This window comes from Conger conger, chromosome 1, assembly GCF_963514075.1.
Source record: "Conger conger chromosome 1, fConCon1.1, whole genome shotgun sequence".
NCBI lineage: Eukaryota > Metazoa > Chordata > Actinopteri > Anguilliformes > Congridae > Conger > Conger conger.
This window is the reverse complement of record NC_083760.1, coordinates 30,377,864-30,403,919: the sequence shown is the minus strand read 5'-3', so window position 1 is coordinate 30,403,919 and position 26,056 is coordinate 30,377,864. Positions and strand designations below refer to the sequence as shown.

Sequence of the window (26,056 nt, the reverse complement as noted above, 5' to 3'; positions counted from 1 at the left end):
TTTCTCAGTTGTCATGTCACAAGGAGTACATACTAGAAATGACCTGATGACCTTTGACCCCAGTGTTTAAGTTACAAGGAATTTATGTTTCTCCTACAGGATGACCGGATTTAGTGGCTGCATTCTTGTCACTTAAACTTTCAGTCTTTTGTCAAGTGTTCTTCAAATGATAGTCATAACATTGGTCCACAATAACATTTTTATATCTCCATCCACTTCTGGGTTCACAAAGCCTCGCACTACCATGTGACCACACACCCTCTTGTCACAAAGTCTGCACATACTGTACCCTGCATACTTCAATACTTCATTAGGGTTTGCATGGGAACAGAGTAATCTTATAGAACAGGAGCCTTTGCATTTCAAGTAAGTAGAGTAGGCTAGCTAGATGTAGGATTGATTAAACAATTACCCAGAGTTTGAAAGGGCTGGCATAAATTCTACTCAACTAATAATTAGCCATTTTCTATTGTGCAAAATCATAGCTTGAATACATTTTACATAGTTTAATAATTAAACAAGGCCAATAAAACAGATGGATACAACTGTAATGGTTTTAAACAGCCTCGTAATGAAAGATAGTTTTCGGGTTTACTGAAGTTGGTGTTTGCATATTTTATTTATCAGTATAGTTCCAACTGTTTTTTGTTTACTTATTGCTAAGTCTGAAGATTGAGTATTGGGAATTGAACTGCTGCTCCCCTAAAACTTTAGTAGCCAAAAACAAGAATGCAGCCAGTGCATATACACTCACTGAGCACTTTATTAGGTATTTATGAGACTTATTGGTCTTCTGCTGTAGCCTATCCACTTAAGAGGTTTAACGTGTTGTGTGTTCAGAGATGCTGTTCTGCATACCACTGTTGTAATGTGTGGTTATTTGCGTTACTGTCACCTTCCTGTCAGCTTTGACTAGTCTGGCCCTTCTCTTCTGACCTCATTAACAATGTGTTTTTGCCCGCAGACCTGCTGCTCACTTGATGTTTTTTGTTTGTCGCACCATTCTCTGCAAACTCTAGAGACTGTTGTGCATGAAAATCTGAGATACTCAAATCACCCTGTCTGGCACCAAATCATTCCACGGTCAAAGTCACTAAGATCACATTTCTTCCCCATTCGTTTGGTCTGAAAAACAGCTGAACCTCTTGACCACGTCTGCATGCTTTTATGCATTTAGTTGCTGCCACATAATTGGCTGATTAAATATTTGCATTAACAAGCTGGTGTACAGGTCTACCTAATAAAGTGCTCACTGAGTGTAAGTGCAGGTACTACAGAATTGGAAGCTCCAATGTACAATGCTAGGCTAATACAGAACTCCCGCAAAACGAAAATTTATAGCGCCCCAGTAAATAGAGAGGTTGTCGATAACTGCTTCAAAGAATTCTTATTACCGTGAAAAGCAAGTGGAGGTCAAACCTGAAGATCAGCTGATACACAGCTGTACACACTGTACTCTGTCTCTCCAATTATAAAGATTAGTTTGCTCTGTTTTATGCAATTAATTGCTGCACTTTCTGGCACTCACAGGCCAATTTCTCGCATGATACTGGGAGATACCCATTGTATAAAGTTACTAATGGCAAAAACCACATTAATGATAGAAATATCATCAAGCGATCCCATAGGAGTAGAAATCGGTGCTTCCTAACCTCGGTTCGGGGGCAACATGGTTAATGCAAGTTCTTGCTCAGGAGCCATTCTCAGTTAATTATGCTCGATTGAGCGGTTGACCGAATGCCGACAATGGATCTGACATTTGACAAATTCACCGTGGCAGGGATTTGAGTGGCGGGCTGACCTAATGCATAATTCACATGATACAATTTGGAGATAGACTTGTGCCAGTGTGCTTCACTGTGAACGCTGCAAAATAGTCGGTGCTTCGCCCTAGTAAATCATGAAATCCCTGCTTTAGAGACAAAGGTCATCTGGTGATTGATGCTACATCAATGCTAAGTGTGAATTTTCTCCCTCAGAAAACAGCACCACAGTAAGAGAGAGAGATTCAAGAGTGCCTAACCATATCTGAAACCTACCCAATGGAATGCAGGTGCACAATAATAATAATAATAATAATAATAATAATAATAATACCTAGATTGGTCAAGCAGATGTTTTACTGCCTATTTTTTCATTAAATAATTAATGGAATGAGTGGTGCCAACAATGTGCTTTTCAATCCTATTAACAGTGCCACCGTGGAGAGGGTCCTTCTAAGTTAAATTTTGGTATGCAAGTATGCCCAGCTCTGTGATAGATTGAACATTTCCATCTGCTAATCCTTCCTAAATGTATATCATACATACATCTCAGCAGAGAAATGTCTTAAATATAAAAATAATTACACCAGTAAAGGTGCATCAAGTTTTAAATGACCCATGCATATTTGAATTTTTACTTCATACATTTATTTTTCCAGTGTGTATTACTTGAACAATTACTTTTCATCATATAGCGATACACTTAATTTATCATTTAGTGTTGTTGTGTTCATACTTGGAGAGATAATATATCTAATGTTGAGATATTCAGCCATGAGATTTAAAAAATGCATAAGTAAAAAAAAAGAAAAAGAAAAATGTTGCAGTAATAATCAATAAAAATTTGACACTATTCATTATTCAGTACTCAATTCATAAGAGGGAAAGGGAAGAGGGAATGAGAAGGAAAACAGTAGTTCATGAAACCTCTATCTCCCGAACAGAAGACAGTGGTTAATAGAACTGTACGTACCCAAATGGAAGGGAATAATAATAAATGACAATAAAATAAACCATAATAATACAGAAACTATACAGAAAGTCACTGGTGCAATATCTGGTAGATATCATTCCATTTCATTTCAATTTTAAAATAATTACCAGACGGTATTTGTGTGTATGAAATACATCGGAATGCCGCAGTGTTTGCATAAAGTGCTGCTGTCTCTTTGCTTGCTTTATGCTTGTCCTGAAAAAGGCTGAGGAGCAAGGAAATGGACACTCGTGACCCAGAATGCTCTCTGGGTTCTGAGTGCGTGGAAATAAAACACATTACTAAGGGCCGATGTCCAAGTGTCTGCTCCTAGAAATCGGTTTGTTTGCTACGAAAAAGATTATATCATCATCACATTGGTTCAGAACTCTGTTAGAAACTTTTTTTTACTGTGTTTCAGAACTCAGTTGAGTACATTTAGAAATCATTGTATTATATATGATTAGCTCGCCACCACAAAAGCTTAATGTTTTTACAAATATTAGGAAGTTGCTGCGTAATTATATTTTGAAGAGCTGCCTACGGTCGGTCTATTAAAAGATTCCATCAAAATGATTTCATAGAGCACCAGTGCGTGAATGCACTCTGATTATTTTTGTAATTCATTGAATAAATCACTACTTTTCACATAAATGTGTCAAGATATATCCATATTGATATAATGCGTACCAGTCATTATGTTGTTTTTTCAGTGTTTACAGCATTATCCTTTACCAAAGAAATTGATTAAATGAATCACAGAATCCTTATCCACACATTATGAACCTATTCATTTTTTGATGCATACAGCCTGACATTGTGCGTTTAGAGGGGATTTATTTTGCTTAACTGTTTGCATATTTTTATCAGTTTTGTGTAGCAATATATTTTCAATGGTGCCTTGTATATTAATTCTGCTTGTAGATTTGACTTTATAAATATTCAGTATTTTAAATTACTTTTTAATCTTGTTGCGCAGTTAATTCTATTCAAATACGCAAGGGTCCTCATGATACTCTGATTCACAGCTGAAGAAAACCAAATATATCTCTAGTGTACAACTAAGTCAGACTTCTGGGCCAGAGAGCTGAGCTTATAATGTCAAAATATGAAAGAAAAGAAAAAAAACTAAAAGAGAGTTCTTTCAAACTGCTGGTGCTTGACCCATTTAAAAACATTGATTAAAAGTATTTCTGTAAACATAAATAAAACATAAAATGGAATCGGTTAACTTTCACCTTCCCCTTCTTCCTCATCTTGTTTGATCACAGGGTTACCTGAAAGAAAGAACTGAGTGAAAAGCCAGTCACAATAGTTCCTGCAGGAGGAATGGCTAACAACTCTTACAGCGAGTAACATTCATAAATCGTAATAAAGAAAAGTCTTAAGTGACATTTCACTTTCTCTTTCAAATGTGACCGCGACTTACTGTACTGTACGGAAATATTTGTGCTATAATTAATCCGTCTATTAATTTACAACAATTTTAACAACAAACAGGTGTCAACCAGCAGCAGATGGGTTCCCCTACTGGGTCAGGTTCTGCTCAAGGTTTCTTCCTGTGAGCCAGGGAGTTTTTCCTTGACACTGTACTCTTGGGGGCCGGTTCTCTGTAAAGCTGCTCTGTGACAAAGCCCCTTTCTTAAAAGCGCTATACAAGTAAAAACAGATTGATTGACTGATTAAAGGATTCCACCCTCAACTCACCATGTATCGCTACACAGCCGCGATTAGCAGGAAATCGTGTCAGGATTTGTGACAATAAAAACCACTTTCCATAAAAACCCAACAAAGCATAGGAAAAGCACTGTGACTGGTAATATCTGGGTTAAAAATATCCCGGAGGCCAACGTGTCTGATATCGGCATCTATGAAATGCTCAGAAGCTCCCCAACTGGGAAACTGATGTACGACAACCTGAGGACAGGAACCGAAATGCTAATTCTGTTCAACTGCCTCTCAAGCTGCGGCTAACTGGATAGACCTTTTGATATTTCCTTTTGATGGCTGCAGGGCACCATTGAAAACTATATATATCTTGTTAAACATGAGATAGAGATTCGTTGCCGTTGCGTCACATGACCTAAAAAATAAAAAAATATAAAAAATATGTAATGGACCTAATCTGCAAGGGGCCCCTTGGGACAGCACTGGAGGATTTCACTAAATAAATCGCAGAGCTTGATTTGATTCCATCAGTAACATAACACGGTTGGTGAATTTAAGTTAATTGACAAACGCGGGGCCCTTACAGATGAAACAATGAAGACAAGGTCCAGCGCTACGCAGATCGATACGCCAGTAAAAATAAGCCTTGCCTCATTTCAGCTTGTGTATCATTTTATGAGTTTTGTATCCACAGCAGACTTTCCATTTAGAGTGAATTTTCCATTTGCATTCAGTTCCAGATAGAAAAGAGTTTACATGCCAGAATTAAAAAATTATATCACATTAGCACTAAACATTTGGAATAGTAATTCTTTAGGACTTGGGGTGTAAACATTAATCTATAAGCTGAAAGGTCTGCAGATAAAATATATGCCCCTGGTATGGTTTATGACACGGCAAATAACAGAGCTGGCTTTGAATCTCCACTGATGTCATTTTCGATAACAACAGGATGATTGTTCATAATTAATGCTGTAGCTAACAAACAGCACTCCAGTGGCATTCAGAGAATGGGGGAATGAACTTAGAATACAGACAATTAAAGTATTATTATTTAAGTATTATTTGCCAATAATTACGGCACTTGTGTGTGACTGTGTATTTAGTACTGCATTTTTATAACTATAACACTTTTTTCAATTGTTATTGTCAGTATTTGTGTTCATCTACTGTTTCTCCATGCACTATACTGTACTGCACAAGAGCATCTGCTAAACAATTATGGGCACATTGCTCATTTAAATAATGGTCAACAACACTGGTTGTCTCCTGCTAGGAAGCTGAGACTTGGTCGTAGGTGGATTTTCCAGCTGGATAATGACTCCATACAAAAAAATAATACAGAAATTAAGTGAAAACAACATCCATGCTCTGAACTGGAGATCTCAGTCTCCAGACTTAAAGATACAATGGGTAATTTCGGTCTAACGGTCAAAAGAGGAATAGCAGCAACAAACACTTTCAAACCCTTTTCCCTCCCCTGTAAATGCGCTGACTTTGAAATGCCATTTGCTGTGGAGCTTGAATTCTTGTACAGTTATACAATGTTTTGGTACAGAGTGTCAGGCCGTCAAATTTATAATTTGAAACCCGGATTTAAGGACTATAAACACAGGCAGAGGGTGTCAACATGTCAGTGAGCCTTTTTCAATGATAGGAAGGGATTTACAATGGTCTTGTAACAATATTTTAACACAAAGATCTTACCTATTGTACATTTAAAGTAAATCCAATCAAAAACATGTGGTCTGAACCGAACAGGGCAGTCCAAACCCAAGGATATCAATGATCTTGTATGGAGAAACATATGTAGTTTTCTTGAGAGCTTCCCCTTCTCTCTCAGCATGTATTCTTGGCGAGAGTATGTGGAAGTTTCCGGCGCATCTCACCGTCCAGTTTCTTCAGCTTGGGGAGTCTTTTGGTGGCCTCCTCTATCCAGGTGCCTTCAGTGGAGTGCTTCTCTTCCAGCGGGTTTGCCACGAACACCAGGTCCGCCAGCGACGGGAGTTCTGCTAGTTTCTGGAACTCCCCTACATCGACACACACAACATGGCCGGATGCAACGTCTCTCATCAGCTGGGGTCAAACTGGGATCCATACCAGGGACCTCCCAGGCTGTCCATAAAAGTCCCAAGGGCTCTTAGCAAAATGTAACCTGATTGACACATTTTCCATATTTGAGAATGACATAGTTTCAACTTTAAGATTAAATCAACTACAGTCATGTGAAAAAATTAGGACACCCTATGGAAAGACATATGGATATTTAATATCAATTTGAACAAAACTGAGAGATTCAAGTAATATAACTAAACAAGTAAAACTGAAGAAAATCCTTTTTAAAACTTTCTGTAAATGCAATTTCTGGTGAGGAATAAATTAGGACACCCCCACATTTTTTCCCACCTAAAATGGCTAAAATCACACACAGGTTTATCACATCAGGTGCACATGATTAGAACATTGTTACTCAGCATTTTGAAGGAGGCTTGCCCTATTTAAACCTCAGACATTTAATTTGGTGTGCTCCTGACTGTTGACGTGAGAGTGAACACCATGGTGAGATCGAAAGACCTGTCTGAGGCCTTCAGAAAGAAGATTGTAGCAGCTTATGAGTCTGGTAAGGGATTTAAAAGATCTCAAAAGATTTTGAAATCAGCCATTGCACTGTCCGGAAAATAGTGGAGGACTTTCAAAACAACTGCCAACATGCCCAGGTCTGGCCGTCCAAGCAAGTTCACCCCGAGAACAGACAGCAAGATGCTAAAAGAAGTCTCCAAAACCCCTAAAATGTCATCACGGGACCTACAGCAGGCTCTGGCGACTGTTGATGTGAAAGTGCATGCCTCTATAATCAGCAAGAGACTGCACAAGTTTAACTTTCATGGGAGGTGTGCAAGGAGGAAACATTTACTCTCCAAGAGAAACATTAAGGCCACACTAAAGTTTGCCAGAGAGAACATGGACAAAGACCAGGACTTCTGGAATAATGTTCTTTGGACAGATTAATCTAAAATTGAATTATTTGGACACCAGTGTTGGACATGTTTGGCGCACACCAAATACAGTGTTCCAGGAAAAGAACCTCATACCAACTGTGAAGCATGGAGGTGGAAGTGTCATGGTTTGGGGATGCTTTGCTGCAGCAGGACCTGGCCAGCTCACCATCATAGAATCTATCATGAATTCTACAGTGTACCAGCGGGTGCTTGAGGAACATGTGAGATCATCTGTAAAAAAATTGAAGCGGAACTGGACCCTGCAACATGACAATGACCCAAAACATACCAGTAAATCCACCAAGGACAGGCTGAAAACTAAGAAGTGGAGAGTCCTGGAATGGCCCAGTCAAAGCCCAGATCTTAATCCCATTGAGATGCTGTGGGGTGACTTGAAACGGGCTGTACATGCAAGAAACCCCTCAAACATCTCACAGGTTAAAGAATTCTGCGTTGAGGAGTGGGGCAAACTTTCCTCAGATCGATGTCAGAGACTGGTAGATGGTTACACGAAGCGTCTCACTGAAGTTTCAGCCAAAGGGGGTAACACTAGGTATTAGGGGGTAGGGTGTCCTAACTTTTTCCTCAGTTAGAATATGCATTTATGTTGATGTCTTTTGTTTAATGAGTAAAACAAGGTTAATTTTTGTTGTTTACCTGCAATTAGATCACTTTCTTTTCCAGAGATAAATAAAAACAAGATTAGACATCGATATGTGATCATTTCTTAATGAATAACTGAATATTTAACGGGGTGTCCTAATTTTTTTCACATGACTGTATATCATGACCAGGCCTTATACCTCACATAATAGGTAATATTGTAATCATTGTCAGCATTAAATATTTTAATATTTTAATTGTACTAGGAGGCAACATTAGCTCAGGAGGAAAGAGCAGTTGTCTGGCAGTCGGAAGGTTGCTGGTATGATTCCCTGCCCTGGGTGTGCCGAAGTGTCCCTGAACAAGACACCTAACCCCCAATTCCTCCCAACTAGCTGATTGGTACCTTGCATGGCAGCCTTTGACTGTTGGCGTGAATATATACATTATATTAACAAATAAGTGTTGTTATTTGGCAAATATTAGTCGGCAGTAATACGGTTAGCTCCAGAATTATTGGCACCCTTGATAAAAATGAAGAAAAAAGGCTGCATTTAATAAACAACACAGATAATATTATATACGTTTTCTTCAAAGATATGGGAAAACTATATACTTTTATTTCAATACATTTACTGTCATGCCTCAATGATTTTTAGTATAACTTATTGGCACCCCTAACAATTACTTTAAATAAAATCAAACAAAGTTCAATTGGCAATAAAATTTGACTTAATTGAGTTCATCTCAGTCTAAAGTAACTACATTGTGTCATGTCATTCCATCACTTCCTGGTTCACTAGAATATAAACATGCAAAATTGGCAAATAACTGGCAATTCAGAAGAGACAGATAGTAATTAACCTAAATCAGGTAATGGGTATAAAAAATACATACAGTGAATGTTTAAACATATCAAAGAGCACTGAAAGGTCAGTAATAAAAAATAAAAAAGTAAACATATGGAGTGGTTGCAAACTTGCCTAGAAGTGTACTGGGTCCACAGATGGTGAGGGAGGCCATAAAAAACCCACAGTCACAGTTTAGAATATTTCAGAAATTGGTTGAAACTTGAGGTCACCCAGTCTTAAAAAGAACTATAAAACACCACCTCCATGCCAACAAACTCTTTGGAGGGGGGGGGGGGGGAAAGCCCTTATTGAATAGAGTAAACAAATTAATGCATCTAGAGGTTGAGTTTTCCCACATCATTTGAATTATGACTGGAAGAAAGTGACCAAAAAAGACCAAAACTGAACTCCATTGCCACGTTTGGCAGAAAAAGAGGAATGCAGACAAGGAGAAGCACCTCATATCTACTGTCAAATATAGCTGTGGGTCATTGATGTTTTGGAGATGTTTTGCAGCCAGTGGTCCACAGACACTATTTAAGATCAATGGCATAATGAATTCAACAAAGGAGCAGGAAAATTTGGCAGAAAAATTGGCAGAAAATGTGGTTGCCTCTGCTCAGAAGCTGAGACTTGGTCGTAGGAGGATTTTCAAGCAGGACAATGACTCCACACATCCACACAGAAATGATTAAGTGAAAACAATATCCATGCTCTGCAATGGCTATCTCAGTCTCCAGACTAATCCCATAAAAAACCTGTGGTCTAAACCGAAAAGGGCAGTCCATAAGGATATTGATGATCTTGAAAATGTACACATAGAGGAACGATCAAAATGGTCAAAAGTCTCTAACCTTATCACTAATTATAAGAAAACACTCATGGCTGTCATCTTTGCCAGGGTATTTGCATGAAGTATGAAACCAGGGGTGGCAATAATTGTAAAAACCTGTTTTTGGGGAAATACACTGTTCAAAAAAATTAAGGGAACACTTAATTATCATAGTGTAACACCAAATCAGCTAAACTTCAGGGATATCAATCTGTCCGTTTAGGGAGCACAAGTGATTGTGAATCAAATTCAAGTGCAATGGAGATGCAAAAGCAAGTCAACCCCCAAAAAGGTAATGGTTTTGCATGTGGTGGCCACAGACAATTGCTCTCTCCTTATCCTTCCTGACTGATTCTTCTCTAGTTTTGTGTTCAGCTAGTGTCCTTGTCACTACTGGTAGCATGAGGCAGTACCTGTGGCCCAATCAAGTTGTACAGGTAGTCCAGCTCCTCCAGGATGGCACATTCATACGTGCGGTCTCCCAGCAGTCTCAAGAGCATGGAGGAGATACCAGGAGACCGGCCGTTACACAAGGAGAGCTGGACAGGGCCATAGAAGGGCATCAACCCAGCAGCAGGACCGGTATCTGCTCCTTTGTGCAAGAAGGAACAGGAGGAGCACTGCCAGAGCCCTACAAAATGACCTCCAGCAGGCTACTGGTGTGCATGTTTCTGACCAAACTTCTGACCATGAGGGTGGCATGAGGGCCCGACATCCTCTAGTGGGACCCGTGCTCACGGCCGAGCACCCTGCAGCTCGATTGGCATTCGCGAGAGACCACCAGAATTGGCAGGTCCGCCATTGGTGCCCTGATCTCTTCACAGATGAGAGCAGGTTCACACTGAGCACATGTGACAGGCGTGAAAGAGTCTGGAGATGCCGTGGTGAACATTATGCTGCCTGTAACATCATCCAGCATGACCGGTTTGGCGGTGGGTCAGTGATGGTCTGGGGAGGCATATCCTTGGAGGGTCGCACAGACCTCAATGTCATAGCCAGCAGGGTACTGGGATGAAATCCTGAAACCGATTGTCAGACCTTAAGCTGGTGCAGTGGGCCCTGGGTTCCTCCTGGTGCAGCACAATGCCCAGCCTCATGTGGCCAGAGTGTGTAGGCAGTTCCTGGATGAGGAAGGCATTGATGCCATTGACTGGCCCTCACGTTCCCCTGACCTAAATCCAATTGAGCACCAATGGGACATTATGTTGGATCAGCCTGTGATTTAAATGTTTTACTTAGATTTTCGTTGTTCATCAAGATCTGATGTGTCCCTTAAGTGTTCCCTTAATTTTTTTGAGCAGTGTATATATTTTTTGGACTTTGGTTGATTCCATTGTATCATTAATAAAGCAAACTACACTACAAATGTTGGAAAATAAAGTTTATGCCAATAACAGAATTACTTTTTAGTTTTTTTGTGCGTATTCATCAAGGGTGCCAATAATTCTGTATATGTAATTATGGGTTTGTATAATGACTATGTAGCATTGGTGTTTATTTTTTCTTACTTCCAGCCACACATATCTGTGAGATTTGTACAGGGAGATATGCTGTGGCTAATCATGGGAAATGCAGGAATATGTTACTGGGGACGGGCTATGTTGCCTACACAGATAATTCCTACATATCGTGAAGCCAGAACACTGTTATAAAGTTAACGGTGAGGAATCTCATCTCCGTGATATGACTTGAAGCCCAGTGATGCCCCCATCTTATTCAGCAATCCACTGTTCCTCACCGTCACTCAGAGATGCTGGTACCATGACTGACCTCTGTACAGGTAAGGTTTATGCAATTTCTCTCTGTATTTATGCAATTGAAACAGATAACATTACCGCCTTTAAAATAAATGGCAAATGACATGCCCACGTTAGCAATGTAACATAATGATTGCAAATCTAGTACATATTAATCAACTGTTTACTGCTAGCTAGACGTAAATTCACCTCAACCAGCTGTTAGTATGCTTTATAATATTAGCCAACTAGCTATCATGAGATAATTCTTGCTCACGTCAGGTGGGCTATGCTTCTGTGCATTGAGATTAACTTTAACTGATGAACAATTAATCATGGATTATGGTTTTGACAGACAGTCAATGTATCATTTATCTGACCGGCTACCACTGGACCACCGAACCAGAGTTTTGCTCTCCCAGGAGTGATTCAATTTATGATTGCTTTGACGTTTTTTTGCCACTGGATCATGTCAGTCTGTAATAAGTGATGCGTTTCGAGTCCACAAGTGACCTATGTGCCGTTTCAAAAGCTTCTCCTGCTCTGTCCAAATGAGTCTTCGTATTCTTTGTTCTTTATAGGCCATTGCGTATTTTATTGTATTTGATTTTTTTTTATATTTATAGTTTACTAGCCAGCCAACTGTAGGACTCGGGGCAATACACAGGCCGGCTGTTCAGGCTGCTTATGATCACCATGGCAACTGTGACATATTCAGATGTGGGAAACAGCTTAGTATTTTCTGTAATCTAAGAAATAGATTTTAGATGTTTTGTGCAACAACCCTTAAGGAAATACAAAGGATAGGAATAAATGAGACCTTGAGAAAAAACTGTGTTGCTTCATTTTGTTAAATTGTTAAATTTTTACTGTTCACAGTTTTTTGCTCAATCACTTCTTGTTCAAAATCCCAGTCATCCAAACCTGGGCTTGTTATACAAGAGCTTTTATCTGCCATGTACATTTGTACACAGTGATGAAATGCTTTTGAAATACAGTACAGAATGTAATGCTGTCAGAACTAATTGAGCTCATTCCATGTATTATTTCAATTATAGCCTATTTGTTGTTAGTCTTATTTGATTACTTATTTATTCACTTAATCAATTTACAGTATACAGTATTTCTTTATTGAATTGCATCTATATTTATGGAAAGGTTTTTATTTTTATCCATTTTCTTTGTGGAATTTATCAATTTACCCTGTCCTGAATTGAAGAGAAATGAATTCAAATCAATGTTTTATTTGATTTCTTTTTTTCAAGGCACAGTTTACCATCAACATTCTTGAATAAGATCAGCTGGCAAGTAATATTATTTCAAGCAATTTTAGCATGTCCTTTCGCAGGTGCAAGTCTTACAAAAGGATTAAGACTCTTTTCTTAAGTTAGCAACCATAAAAAGTGTTTAAAGGTAGGTCTTCTTTTGAAAGTATGCACAGTCAGAAACTGAAAAATGTGAGCATTTAGACTGTGCGTTAGCCTTATTGGCTTGGCGCTGCAGGGACATAGTGTTCTGGAATTCCGTGACACCAAGTGAGTTAAGGGGTCGTCTAAGAGAATGGATTGAGAACCTCCGGTCTGGCAAACTGTACAAACGGTTGTCAGACACTCACCCCACTCCTTCACAAGATTGTTGGACATGTATAGCACCCGGAGCTTCTTCATGACGTGAATTCCCTTCAGCTTCTCGATCAGGTTGTAGGAGATCCACAGCTCCTCCAGCGAGTCACCCACTGCTTCCTGCAGGGGGCGCCACAAGCACACTGTTAACACGGCTTCATGACACACGCTATCATTTCTGAAACACGCAAAGAGCCTACATGCTGACGAGATTGCACAGGACTACGGAAGATTGTGGCTCACACACCATGCTCCATTCCAAAACTCAAGAGCTTGGGAGGACATAAAATCATAGCATGTTTTGGAGCGTATCCATACTTCAAGAATACTTTGTTTTCTCAACATGCTTAACAAGAAATATTACTAAAGTTAATGATGGACTCTTTCTTAAAATAGATATTTAGTCAGTAGATACTTGAAAAAGCTTGTGGCAAAGTGATGCAAAAATATGTTTGAAATAAAAACAATTATGTTCATACTGCAGAACTGATGGCTCAAAAGCAAAAGCATGAAATAATATACAGTGGCTTAAGAAAGTATTCAGACCCCTTCACTTTCACACATTATTGTGTTGTAGATTTAATTTTAAATGGATAAAATAGCAATTTTTGCCCATCAATCTACACTCAATAGCCCATAATGACAAATGAAAACATGTTTAAAAATCAAAAACTGAAATCTAATTTATATTTAGGCACTAACTCACGACAGGCAGCGGTATATTGTAATTTTATCACAGCTAAGGGGCGTTGCTTTTATAATACAGTTACCAAATATGAAGATAATAGATATTATAGAAACAATCCAGTTAAAAGTGTTTTTAATTAACAATGTCCAAGTAACAATGTTTAATTAACAGGCCGCAGATAGTGCCAGGCGGTTGCTATGCAACGTTATTAAACTCTAACATTGTTCTGCAAACTTGCTAGCTATCTAGTTAGCTTGCAAGCTACCGTGAGCTACGCCTTCTCAGGTGTTCTCAAGTTTCGTTCACCGACAGAACTCCCGCTTACAGACACAAATCTCTCACAATTCAAAACCTGCATCAAATAGATTCTGAATTATGTAGAAGCAGAGGCAGTCTGTGCAAAAAGTGAAGAGGTCTGAATACTTTGATGCCACTGTATGGATAAGGACATAGACAACTAGAATGTAATAGCAATATGCTTGATATAGTATGCAAGTATGCACTTAGGACCACACACATTCTTGTTACAAACCCCCTCTGCTGGGCTACTCACCAGTCCGTTGAGGTTCTTTATGTTGTTGCGTCCCAATGATAGTATTCTTAAGTTTTCTGAAAGAGAGAGGAGGTTATTTTCAGGCCATGTAAACAGAAACCAGTATCCATTTACCCACATAAATGTCTACATGGTAAATGTCTGCATTTATATAGCGCCTTTATCCTGTACAATTGATGCTTCTCATTCACCCATTCACACACACACACAAACACACACACACACACACACCAATGGTGATTGGCAACCATGCAAGGCACCAACCAGCTCTTCAGGAGCAATTAGGGGTTAGGTGTCTTGCTCAGGGACACTTAACTCCTGAGCTCATGTTGCCCCTATGACTGCACATGATGCATATCATAGTGCATTCGTGTATTGGGGGTGAGTTTTACAACACACCACTGTACATTGTATGAGAAGGTAGGCTTAACCTTGACCTGGCTAAAAGAGAATACCACTGCCTAATATTAATTTACAAAGCAAAGTTAGATACATTTCCATCTTATATCTGTTCACTATTTCAGTTTAGATCTACTGAATGGCCTATGAACTCTCAGAAACTCTCTCTAACCCCCGTATGAATACTGCATTCCCCATATGAATACTTCTCTCTCCGTGTACGGAATATGTTTCAGGAAACTTGTACTTGCTTTTTATAATGTACTTGCTTTTTTCCTGTAGTTTTACAGTAAATTGCATATACTGTAGATAAATTGATTATGAAAACTGAGAATAAAGTTAGGCTTCTATTTTAGTTTTAGTTTTAAGGTCAAGAGGCGACTCATTATAGCTATGGAGACACAAAAATGTGTGCTTCCTCTACTAGTTTACATTCATTGGATACAGTATACCATAGTACAGCTGCCAAATCTTTAACCCAACCACTGTCTCTTATATTGGTCCTGTTTGAAGATTATTCCTAAAAAAACAATTATTGGTCTATTTCCTTCTTACCTCAGCTGTATGCTAATTAGAAACACACATAATTATCACCTCCACTCTAGTGATGTGATATTTTTAAGTCCCTCATCCCTCTACTGAAATTGGAAAGCTGGGTTTCACATATTTTGCACCTTACAGCAGGAAGAATCGAGAAAACTAAATATTAAGCTTACCAAATTAATTTCAATTGCTGATTTTAAAGGTGTAATTCATGACTGAAGCATGCTCCGACATTTAACATCTGCTCTGCTTTCTAATCACTGCCGTTTCATTCTCTTATTATTACTTTATTGTCCATTAATGTGTGATGTCAGGTCCCCTTGTGCAAAATAGTTTTCAATCTCAATGGGGGTATTCCAGGATAAATAAAGGTTAAATAAAAATAAGGAAATAAAATTGCTGTATTTGCATGGCGTCACTGTAAAAGCTTTGTTCATGGCATATCCATGTTTAAATAAAGGTTTCTATCTATTACAAACAACTGAGCACTCTGAGCCGTGATGAATCAACACAAATATAAGTACACTGCGTGAGCACTTTATTAGTTATTTATTAAACTTACTGGGGTTTTTTTACTTTTGCTGCTGTAGCCTATCCACTTAAGAGGTTTGATACCTTGTGTGTTCAGAGATGCTCTTCTGCATACCACTGTTGTACTGTGTGGTTAATTGCATTACTGTCACCTTCCTTCCAGCTTTGAGCAGTTTCTCAACTGACCTCTCTCATTAACAAGACATTTTTGCTTGCAGAACTGCTGCTCATTGGATATTTTTAGTTTTTTGCACCTTTCTCTGCAAACTCTAGAGACTATTGTGTGTGGAAAATCCCAGGAGATTAGCAGTTTCTGAGATATTGAAATCACCCTGTCTGGCACCAACAATTATTCCACGGTCAACATTACTTAGATCACACTTCTTCCCCATCTGACATTTGGTGTGAAAAACACCGAAACCTTGTGTCTGCATGCTTTTATACATTTAGTTGCTGCCACATGATTGGCCGATTAAATATTTGCATCAACAAGATGGTCTACCTAATAAAGTACTCAGTGGGTGTATCCAGTATAAGTATAACTCGCCAGCAAAGATAGATCTACAGTTAGACAACAGATAGATAGGTAATACTTACTCAAACCATTCAGATTGGCAATTTTCTCTATGCAGTTTGTAGACAGCGACAGTTTCCTGGGGCAGAGGGCATAAATATAGAAACAGAACATCAGCGGTGCTGCAGAGGAACCCAGGGAGAACCTCAGGGACCACAGCTCAGCATCAGCACACAGAGGGGCCCCAGCGCAGTGTTACAACGCATAGGGGCCTGAAAACCTACAGAACCATAGCAGCGGGGGATAGGGGGGAAGGGGCACTCACTCGCAGCTGATGAGGGTAGACAAGGAGGCATCCATTTTCTCAATGGGGGGTATCTGAGCGTAGAGCTTCACTGCCTTCGCCTCGCCCACTTTCTCACCGCTCTTCTCCTCCTGCCAAGCCATTGATAGTTAAGTTACAGCCTAACCACTTTCTGTCCTGCCACAGCCTCGGTGATCCCAGCAGGCAGGCATCCTGTAAGGTCATCACGCAAGGGCAATTTCACTATTATATTATGTGAGGTGCTGTAAAAAAAAATTAACAGATTTATCATCTTGGCACCTCATATTCCTTATACTGCTCTCCTACGCTGATAGGAGAAAATATGAGATTTCCCACTGGGTGACTAGTGGCATATAGGCGCAGTCTCTGTTCTAAAGTTCCGTTACACGATAAGCTGTGGGAGATGAGGGCTTCGTCAGCAGTACAGTCCGTAAGTATTTGGACAGCGACAAATTTGTGTTTTCGCTTAGTACTCCTGCAAACAAAGAGTAATGGACAATTGGCTGCTCGAATGTTTCTTGAAAAGGTGTGTTAAGTTTTATCATCAGACCATGCATACAAGAAGTATCAAAAAGTCTAGAGTTGATTCTTCATCTGGATTTGTATTTTGTTGTTTTTTCTCAACATGAAGTCCAAAGACATGTCAATGCCAGTAAACCAGGCCATCACTACGCTGAAAAGATCATTAGTCAGAATAAATTAATTAGAGATACAGCCAAAAAAAATATGTGTGTCAAAATCAACTGTATGGTGCATTATTAAGAAGCAAGAAAGCACTGGTGAGCTAAGCAATGACAAATGATCTGGTAGAACGATGGAAGACAGGGACGACAAACGAATCATTTGATTGGTGAAGAAACAACCCTTGGCAGCTGTTCAGCACTCCAGGGTGTAGGTGTAGATGTGTCAAAGACGACCATCAAGAGAAAACTATGCCAGCATAATCTCAGAGGGTTCCCCACAAGATGCAAGCCTCAAGAATAGAATGTGTTCAATGTTTTAATGTTCTTGAACAAAGTGTTATGGACAAATGAGACAAAGATGACCCTGTGCCAGACTGGTGGAAAGGAGAAAGTGTGAAGGTTAAAAGGAACTGTCCTAGAAATAAAGCACCTCCCCCTCATCTGTGAAACATGGAGGTTGGGGTGTAATAGTTTGGGCATGTACGGCTGCCACAGGTGCTGGTTCACTTGTGTTCATTTATGATGTCACTGCTGACAGCAGCAGCAGGATGAATGCCAAAGTATACAGAAACATTGTGTCTGCCCAGATCCAAGCAAATGCATTGAAAGTGATTGGAAGACACTTTGTCGTGCAGCAGGAGAATGATACAAAATATACAGCCAAAGTAACCAAGGAGTTGTTTCGGGCCAGAAACTGGAATGTTCTTGACTGTCCAAGTCAACCGCCTGAAGTCAATCCAATTGAGCATGCATTTCACTTGCTGAAGGCAAATAGGCCCTGAAACAAGTAAGAGCAGAAGAGGGCTGCAGTAAAGGCCTGGTAAAGCATCTCCAAGGATTGGGGGAACTATGTATAAAAAGGGCTGTACAGCTGAAAGTCTTTAAACACATGGTGATTGTTTCATTTCAAGTGTCCAAGTACTTGTAGGCTGCACTGCATATGACCACACTGCTAACATGTTCTGCCATGGATGGGATGTCAGGAAATTGTATGAAATACTGAATATGCAGGATTGAATGAATAAATCAAAAGGTACAGTAGTTTCAGCTCAACTATATTGCAAAACAACCCAAAAAAATATATTATCATGAATAAAACTTACCCATTTTACTAGAGCTTCTTTTATAGTTGTTGCTTTTGCCTTGGAAACAAACAAAGACATAAATATATTTGTAACACAGTACATTGCAGTTCTTTCATTATTTATCTCCTGTATATAGATTTCTACCCAGCCAAGTGTTTTGGCAGTCTATATTTTGCCTGAATCAAAGGCCTTATCATCATCTTCGCCACATTGCTAGCCAGGTGCCTCAAGAAGAGGCCAAGATGGGTCAGAAGATATAAAAATCAAGTATTGGATATACATAACAGTTCTCATCAACATCCACACTAGTCTATTACATGCACTGTAATGCAGTTGCCTGCTGCCATATGTAAACAAGTGTATGTTAATACCATATAGCTATCAATGTATGTTTATTTTATTAACAGGGGAGTTGTTGATGTCCACCCATTAAATGTATTATATGCTCAGAAATGTTGGGAATGTGCAGTCCATTTTAACACATGGACATGGCTCTTCTAATCTGTGATGGGTAAGGCATGAAACCACACAGATCATGCTGTAGAGGAGCAGCTCTCTAACCCAGACAACACTAAGCCAGGGTTAATATGTCACACTCGTGTAAATTAATTGTATTTCAAAAAAGAAAATATAACTAACGTTATATCGCACAATTAATTTAAGTGAATATTCCCCAAACCATGTCTCAAGAAACACTTCCTCGAGCTGTGCATTTTTCTCAGTTTTTGTGGTTATACTTCTCCCCAGTTTTCAATACTCTGCTCTGACCAGCTTGACATTTCATTGTAGCTGTCTTTTTCTAGAACTACACCTGTATATGGGTGATTCCACAGTAATTTCACATCCATAACGCTGGAATTGCCCATATAGCAACCGTTAGCTTTACTAATGACTGTTTTCAAGCAAGGTCGGGCAGACCCAACGGAAATTGAACGACACATAAGTTACCGGCCAAATTTGTCGGCTGTAGACAGTTGGTCTGCTAGCTAACTAACGGTATTATAATAGTTATATTGATCATTCTAGCGAGCTAAGTTAGGTTGATATTTTACTGAAATGACAGTGCTGGGCTCATACCAAGAGCTAGCAAAATAATGCTTCTTATGCATTCTTATACTGCATTAGCCAAATTGATCAGCTGACTAGCTGGCTTGCACGCGTGTTATTGACGATAACAGAAACTGGTGTCGTACGTAGTAGACACCGAATAGTAAGCAATACCGTGCAAGACAACGAATTTAATATTTTTATCAACGATGTTCAGTACAACCAACTCTTTTTCAAGCACTCACCATGTTGTCCTTCTCGGTTGCTATGACACTGAGTGACGCGCATGCGCGTGCGTATTACGTCTCCACGCCACTGGGCGAAAGATTTCTACGGATACATTCCCATGTCCACACTGCTGAACGTAAGGAATCGAAACAAAAGGAACAGCCTCGAAAAATCTTCGCTGTATTAAATGCAATAGAAATTGAGCAGAATTTGCTACGCTACACTCCTGAACCACTGAACCATATTCTTGTTAATTCCTTTTTCTTGTTGAAATACCCATTTTACTGATTGTGGGTACAATGTGGCAAATTGAGTAGCCTATACTTGCAACATATCAGTAAATGCTACCAGGTCTCCTTAAATCCAGAATTAATTGCAGTGGTTCCCAAACTCGGCCCTGTGTATTCGTTCCATTCACAAGTGCAATTCACGAATTTATTTTATTTTTTCTCAATTAGGTGCTTTTAATGTTTAGAGGGATTACTTACCTTCTTACACCACATTTTGTCAGATAGCTATGCCTACCCTAAATAATAAATTGCCATGTCCAGATTGTGTTTATATTGCAAATAATGCATACATTTTGCAGAGAAAATTGCATAAAAATGGCTAATTGTAACTGATCAAATTAAAGACTGAAGTGAATCAATTGGTTCCTAACTGATGAAATTGTTGACACCTGGCTGCTAAAGGTAACCATTTGGAAGACAATGAAGAATTCAAAGGCAAAGCATGTGATAACAAGGCAAACATGCATTGCGTGGATACATTTAAGGAAACAAATTAAATTAAATGCATGTTAAACTACCTAATTATGCCTATTAGTTAACCTTAGTCTTTTATTTGTTACCGCTTCTGATGTAATCTGATGTAACAATATGAACATGGTCATTTTATTCTTCATGCCTTTGCAAAGCTATTTCTGCCATAATGTGGTTTCTGGGAAATAATCCATTTTAAGAAAATAACCTAATTAAGAAAGATTAACAGCTTGTTTAAATGATTCGATGGCAATTGGGAATGGAACAAAAACCAACATACACAGGGGTATTCTAGGGCCGGGTTTGGGAACTGAGTGGAGCTCTATGAGCAGGTGGTGGTGATGACGACATACCACTTCATTATGATAAAATATAGTTCACTTTCTGTGTTTTTTTTTATGTTTCAATATGTGTGCTATGTTTTTTTATTTTGTTTGTGTGTGATGAAGCATATTTAAGATATTTACAGTTTTAAGTTCATGACAACTTCCCCACTTAATAATGGTGGCAGGGGCATTCAGGGGTTTGTTGTTTAAATACACTATAACTGAATTAATTTGGGGGGAAATACCCCAAAAGTTTACTGCCTGATTTTTTTTGCCAAAGTTGTTAACAAAAGTGTATTCCACACAAGAACAAATACTCCTAAAGCAAGATGTAGGCAGTTATGTTGAGGTGCATGCTTCAAAAATGAATTGCTACTGTAAAATTAAGCCTATTAAATAAAAACATTGAGGTGAAATCTGAAGAGGTGGGTTTTTATACATTTACAGAAAAGATGCAACGATGCATTGAATTTGCTTTCCTATTCTGCAATCAATGTTTTTGTTATAATCAGGAATGGGCAGTAGGCCTATTTCAAATGTGTATATTTACATGTATACATTTCTTACCCTTTTTTAACTCAACTTTAACTTTTTTTTCTGTGCCAACTGCAAAGCAATCTACACCTCTATCATTTCTATTTTGTTTTGAGACTTAATTTATATATTTTAGATCAATATTTTTAGCTTATCTATTTTAAAAGAAACATATTTGTGTGCAATTTAGGCCAGCCCCAGGTAGAAAGGAACCAGCTTGGTATTCTGACAGGCAAACCTTTGCTAGTTGAAAATCTAGCTTGTTTCAACAATAGCAGGGTTTTCCAAACGGGCATGACCTTAAACATTTTTTCAACAACAATGGTCAAGATTGACAGGAAATCAAGCATCCTCATTCAAATGACTTATTCTGTCAAAATCCCTACAGTACTGCATTTTGAACACTGGATGGCACTAGCATGACAAAGGTGGGGTCTTGTCGGCATTGGCTCTTTGATAAGTAAACTGGGATAAAGGTTTTCGTTCTGTGACGGAGGACAAACTCAGTGAGTAACATCCTCAGTCCACTTAGGGCGAATGAACATTCCATTGAAATGACTAGGGCCAAGATGAATCAGGACGTTTCATGTCTGGAATGGATTCAGTTAAAGTTTGTTGAACCATTTATTTTCCTTTCTCATACTTTTCCATTTTTTAATAGATTTATTTTGTGTGTATGCTGGACGGTGTTGTGAGTTTGTAAATAGCTACTTATATTCGTCATGGCAAAAAAATGTGTTGGTTCACATTGCCAGGGAGTGAATGTTAATAGTATATTCATATAATCATAATAATATAATCATACCCACAGTGGTGAGCTCCAAACTGCTTAGCACCCAACTGGGATATGAAGGGTTGTAGCTGCCTTCCTGGAATAATGATAATAATGTTTGTAAGAATTCTGGTTAGAAACTTGGCAACAGGAGCGATGGCTACTCTAGTGCGTACACTGGTCAGATTAAGAGTGTATGAGGTGAAGTAGTACCGAGTAGGCTACCTAGCAACAATATTGAGACAGACGGGTAAAGGAGATGGTGAATAACAGCAAGGCAGTACACTGAGTGCGTCTGTGCTGCTCAAGTGCTTACGGGCTTGCCCGGCAGAAGTCATTGGCACTAAGCCTATTGGTCCGGACTACCGCATGTACGCAACCAAACGCTTCGAGGCAGCATGATTAAATTGGTAGACAACCTCTTCCTATGTCTCGGGACGGTTGCACCTGTCATGTGCTCCAGGCGCCCTGCGGTCGGGAAAGGTCTGTGGGAGCATGTGAGACACGACTGGGTTAAGGCCCCGTTGGCAGTTAGTGAATTAACTCGGTACAGTAGGCTCCGATCAGGTATGGAAACGGCTGAGTATTTAATTTATTTCATAGGAATAGCTTATTTATGATAATTCTAAAACGTATTTCACGACTGAATTACATGCATACATTGAGTTATAGTATAAATCATGCAGTAGGTGATTTAACAAATGAATTATGACGTTACAATAAGTCTTATAGGGGCCTACAGCAGGGGTAGCTTAATACCTATTGGCCTACTGAACATGGTTTGCTGCGCTGCCTCAGAATGTTACAGGGGACTTGATGCGAGGTGGTGTTGCTGTTTCTTGCGACCAGACTCAACTGCGCCGTGGAACCGATGACTTTTTATGTATTTATTTATTGTCTCACTGTGGGCATAGCAGTGTGGGAATCGAGCCCCGCCGCTGCTGCTTTATAGCGGTCTGACACTGGCATGCGCACTGCAGCCTCATGTCAATTTGAGTCTTCTTGGGAGCTAGGCAGCAGTCACTATCCAAGCTACAGCCCTCTCAGTTCCTGTTTCCGCCTGAGCATTTCGTCCAATTTTATGCTAAAACAGCGCGGGACCCTCTGGCTGAATAGCGTTAGACCTTGTGGATCTAACTGTTTTGAGGGATCTGAAAAGTCAAGCAAAGGTAAGCGATTCACCCGCTTCGATTATTTGGGAAATGAATGCGTACACCGTATGTGAGCAGTCTCCATCTCCCGGCCTGTTGCTAGCCGCCTGCGCTGCTGCTGGGATAAACGATGGCGAAATAGCTGTCAGCTTGTTGGCGTTGGTGGTCCCGTTAGATTTTCATTCTGTCAGTTTCTGAAAATCGGTTCTTTTTAGAATATTTCTTTTAACTTTAGATGCATATGGAATAAGGCAGGAATGTGGTAGCCTACCGTCCAACTTACGTTAGTCAGCTTTCTAGACTAGCTAGCTAGAAACAATAAACTGATACGTCTCCTAATTCCTAGTTCGTCCCTTTCTCCGTTATGAACGGGTTGCACTTAGTTATGTTGCACAATTTCACGAGAAATGCGAAGAGGTTGCAAAATCACACAGGAAAAAGCAAAATAGCTCAATACAGTTTTCCTTACAGTCATTGAAATGGTGTGGTTCTGTTGTTCAGGGAAGCGATTCTGCGCTTGTTGTTCTTGCTCAAATCTGAGCTGCTCTCAAGCCAACGAAGCCGTGAGGACCGGTTTGTGTGAATCTATCGTAGCAGCTTGAATAGCTGGTTGATGGGTAGCCTAGCTCTGTAATAGACGCAATTTGCTTTTGGGTTATTATTTTGTATGTGTGTAGGTTAGCCTATTGGTTGTTTAAAATAGGGAAGCATGCGAGTTTTTCTTCGGAGATCAAGAGTCACGGTTTTGCACGTCGCTGTTTATGTAATTAGTGTGCACGTTGTGTCAGAAATTAAACATCAGGCTTCCGATTATGCCAACAATGTTGTGAATACGGATCGAGAACTTCAACAGCCTGCTTCAACAGATTCAATGAATTAGGCTACAATCTTCTCGTTGCAGTAACATTATTTTGGATTCTGCAACAAGGTAGAATTTTTTTTGTGAAGGGACGCGGTCGGTGCAATTTGTGTATGCATATTTTAATTGTAGCTACAAAACTGTCATACCATGCGCTCTGACGTGTTTCTTTTCTTCGTTTAACATCAAACAAAGAATAAAGCCCACTCTCGTTTCTTCTGTTGCTGAAGTGGTCGTGATCTTTCGTTATTTATAGGCTATGTGATAGGCTATAAGCGACTGTATAGCATAGCTATACGTGTTCCTTTCTCCGAGAACAGAACTAGATGAGATGCATAAGCGGTGATTGGTAGGATTCGTGCCTTTAAATATTAAAACTTGCTGGAGGACTTCGTTATTTAAACACATTATCTCCTTTCCATTTTCTCTCCCGCTGACGCGTAATATCTAGTGAGAAAGGTGTAGCATACATTATTAATGTATTTGATGGTCACGGCACAACGTGCTTCGCAGCAGGCCTATCGCGGCCCTTGCTGGCACTTGACTTAGCGCTGGCCAGGCGATGGATGCACTGCTGTTGTCACAGTTCATCAGCGCCCAGCTTCCATGGAAGTGCAAGAGGCTATGATTTCATGCGCTACATTTTAGCCATCGGTGGAGTTCCTTAACAAAGCGGACCCTCTGTTGGTCTGCTATTGCGAGCTAGAATAAAAAATTCTTGGCCCATTTAAGTTTTGCTTGTACACTGGCTATTGCTGTAATGTGACAAAGACAACATTTGCTTTAAAGGGATATAAACAGGCTGCATGGATCTTGTCTTCAAATTTTGCAAGGTAGTTTCACTTCTTGAGAGACCTAATTGCAATTACAAGGTTGGCAGTGCCGGCTAGTACTTTAACCTATAAGCTCGGTTGATTGCTTATGCATTTTCACACATTAGAAGAAGCTAATTTTGCTACTCATCATTACATTTGGTGGTTGTATTGTTTTCTGGCATAAAGCTCTCTAAGAAAACTGAAGTCACAGTTCTGATGGTTATAGGTGGAAATATTAATATTTATAGGTCTGAAATTTTTTGCGTGGGTTTCCTCCTGTACTCCGGTTTCCTCCCACAGTCCAAAGACATGCAGGTTAGGCTGATTGGAGAGTCTAAATTGCCTGTGGGTATGAGTGTGTGACTGAATGGTGTGTGTGCCCTGCGATGGACTGGCGACCTGTCCAGGGTGTATTCCTGCCTTTCGCCCAATGTATGCTAGGATAGGCTCCAGCCCCCCTGCAACCCTGTTCAGGATAAGCGGGTTAGGATAATGAATGAATGAATGAATTATATTTTTTGTCTCTCCAGAACTGTTTGGGTTTGTCTTCAAAATTTAATGCTTGGCTCTTTTCTTTGGATGGTGGGTCAAAACAAGCTCTAATTATATCTGCAAAGATGTTACAGTGCCATTTGCAACATTCCTGTTTGTACCTTTGGCTTGGTTTATCATGGAGATGTGTTATCATAATGTCCCTAGTTGTCGTATGATTATACAGTATGTAAGTGACATTCTGGAGAATGTGCTTATATATATATATATTTTTTTTTTAAATGTATTCTTTTACAAATATTGATGTGTTCTCTTAAAACATTTCACCACAAGAGCATTTGAGGTGTTTCAAAACTTTGGGAGCCAAGGATCCACATACAGCAGTGAAGCCAAACACAGGTCCATTGTCAGTTAATGTGTTGTCCTTACTTGACTGGCTGGCCTGTTTGATAGAACCGTGTGAATAACACAAAGATGGATAGCACAAAGATGTTGGGATGTTCAATCATGCAGTGTTCCCTAGGTATATTTTCACATTTTCAAACAAGTCTACTAATAGTTTATGCCTAAAGTAGTTCTTATTGATCTGAGTGAATTATGTCATATTTTCTCGGTAAAGGGCTGTCAAAGGAACTCATAACCATGTCAGAGTGTGTTTACAGCATGGTTATGGACATTTATTTCCCTATAGAAGACTCTGTTC

General features: G+C 39.5%; 2 protein-coding genes across 5 annotated transcripts in view; one reads left to right on the top strand and one right to left on the bottom strand.

Moving 5' to 3' along the window:
- Positions 1 to 2,738: 2,738 nt before the first annotated feature.
- Positions 2,739 to 20,215, bottom strand: dnal1 (dynein, axonemal, light chain 1). 2 transcript variants are annotated; one of them, XM_061262106.1, is made up of 8 exons: positions 20,132 to 20,215; positions 18,387 to 18,425; positions 16,601 to 16,710; positions 16,359 to 16,414; positions 14,289 to 14,344; positions 13,041 to 13,167; positions 6,294 to 6,434; positions 2,739 to 4,013 (listed from the first exon to the last, which is right to left on the bottom strand). In XM_061262106.1, the coding sequence occupies exons 1-8, from the start codon at positions 20,144 to 20,146 to the stop codon at positions 3,964 to 3,966; spliced, it is 594 nt and encodes a 197-aa protein (XP_061118090.1). In that variant the 5' UTR covers positions 20,147 to 20,215; the 3' UTR covers positions 2,739 to 3,963. The 2 variants fall into 2 exon arrangements, with proteins under 2 accessions (XP_061118090.1, XP_061118095.1); XM_061262111.1 differs by lacking the exon at positions 20,132 to 20,215 and adding an exon at positions 19,661 to 19,930.
- A 1,572-nt stretch (positions 20,216 to 21,787) lies between these two features.
- Positions 21,788 to 26,056, top strand: part of LOC133132133 (alpha-(1,6)-fucosyltransferase) — a 97,473-nt gene continuing 93,204 nt past the window's right edge. For 2 of the 3 annotated variants that reach the window (XM_061247347.1, XM_061247329.1), the window contains exon 1: positions 22,988 to 23,205. The gene's annotated coding sequence lies outside the window, so the exon portion shown is untranslated. Of the gene's footprint in view, positions 21,875 to 22,987; positions 23,206 to 26,056 lie in introns of those variants that run through there. The other variant, XM_061247338.1, reaches the window with a different exon arrangement.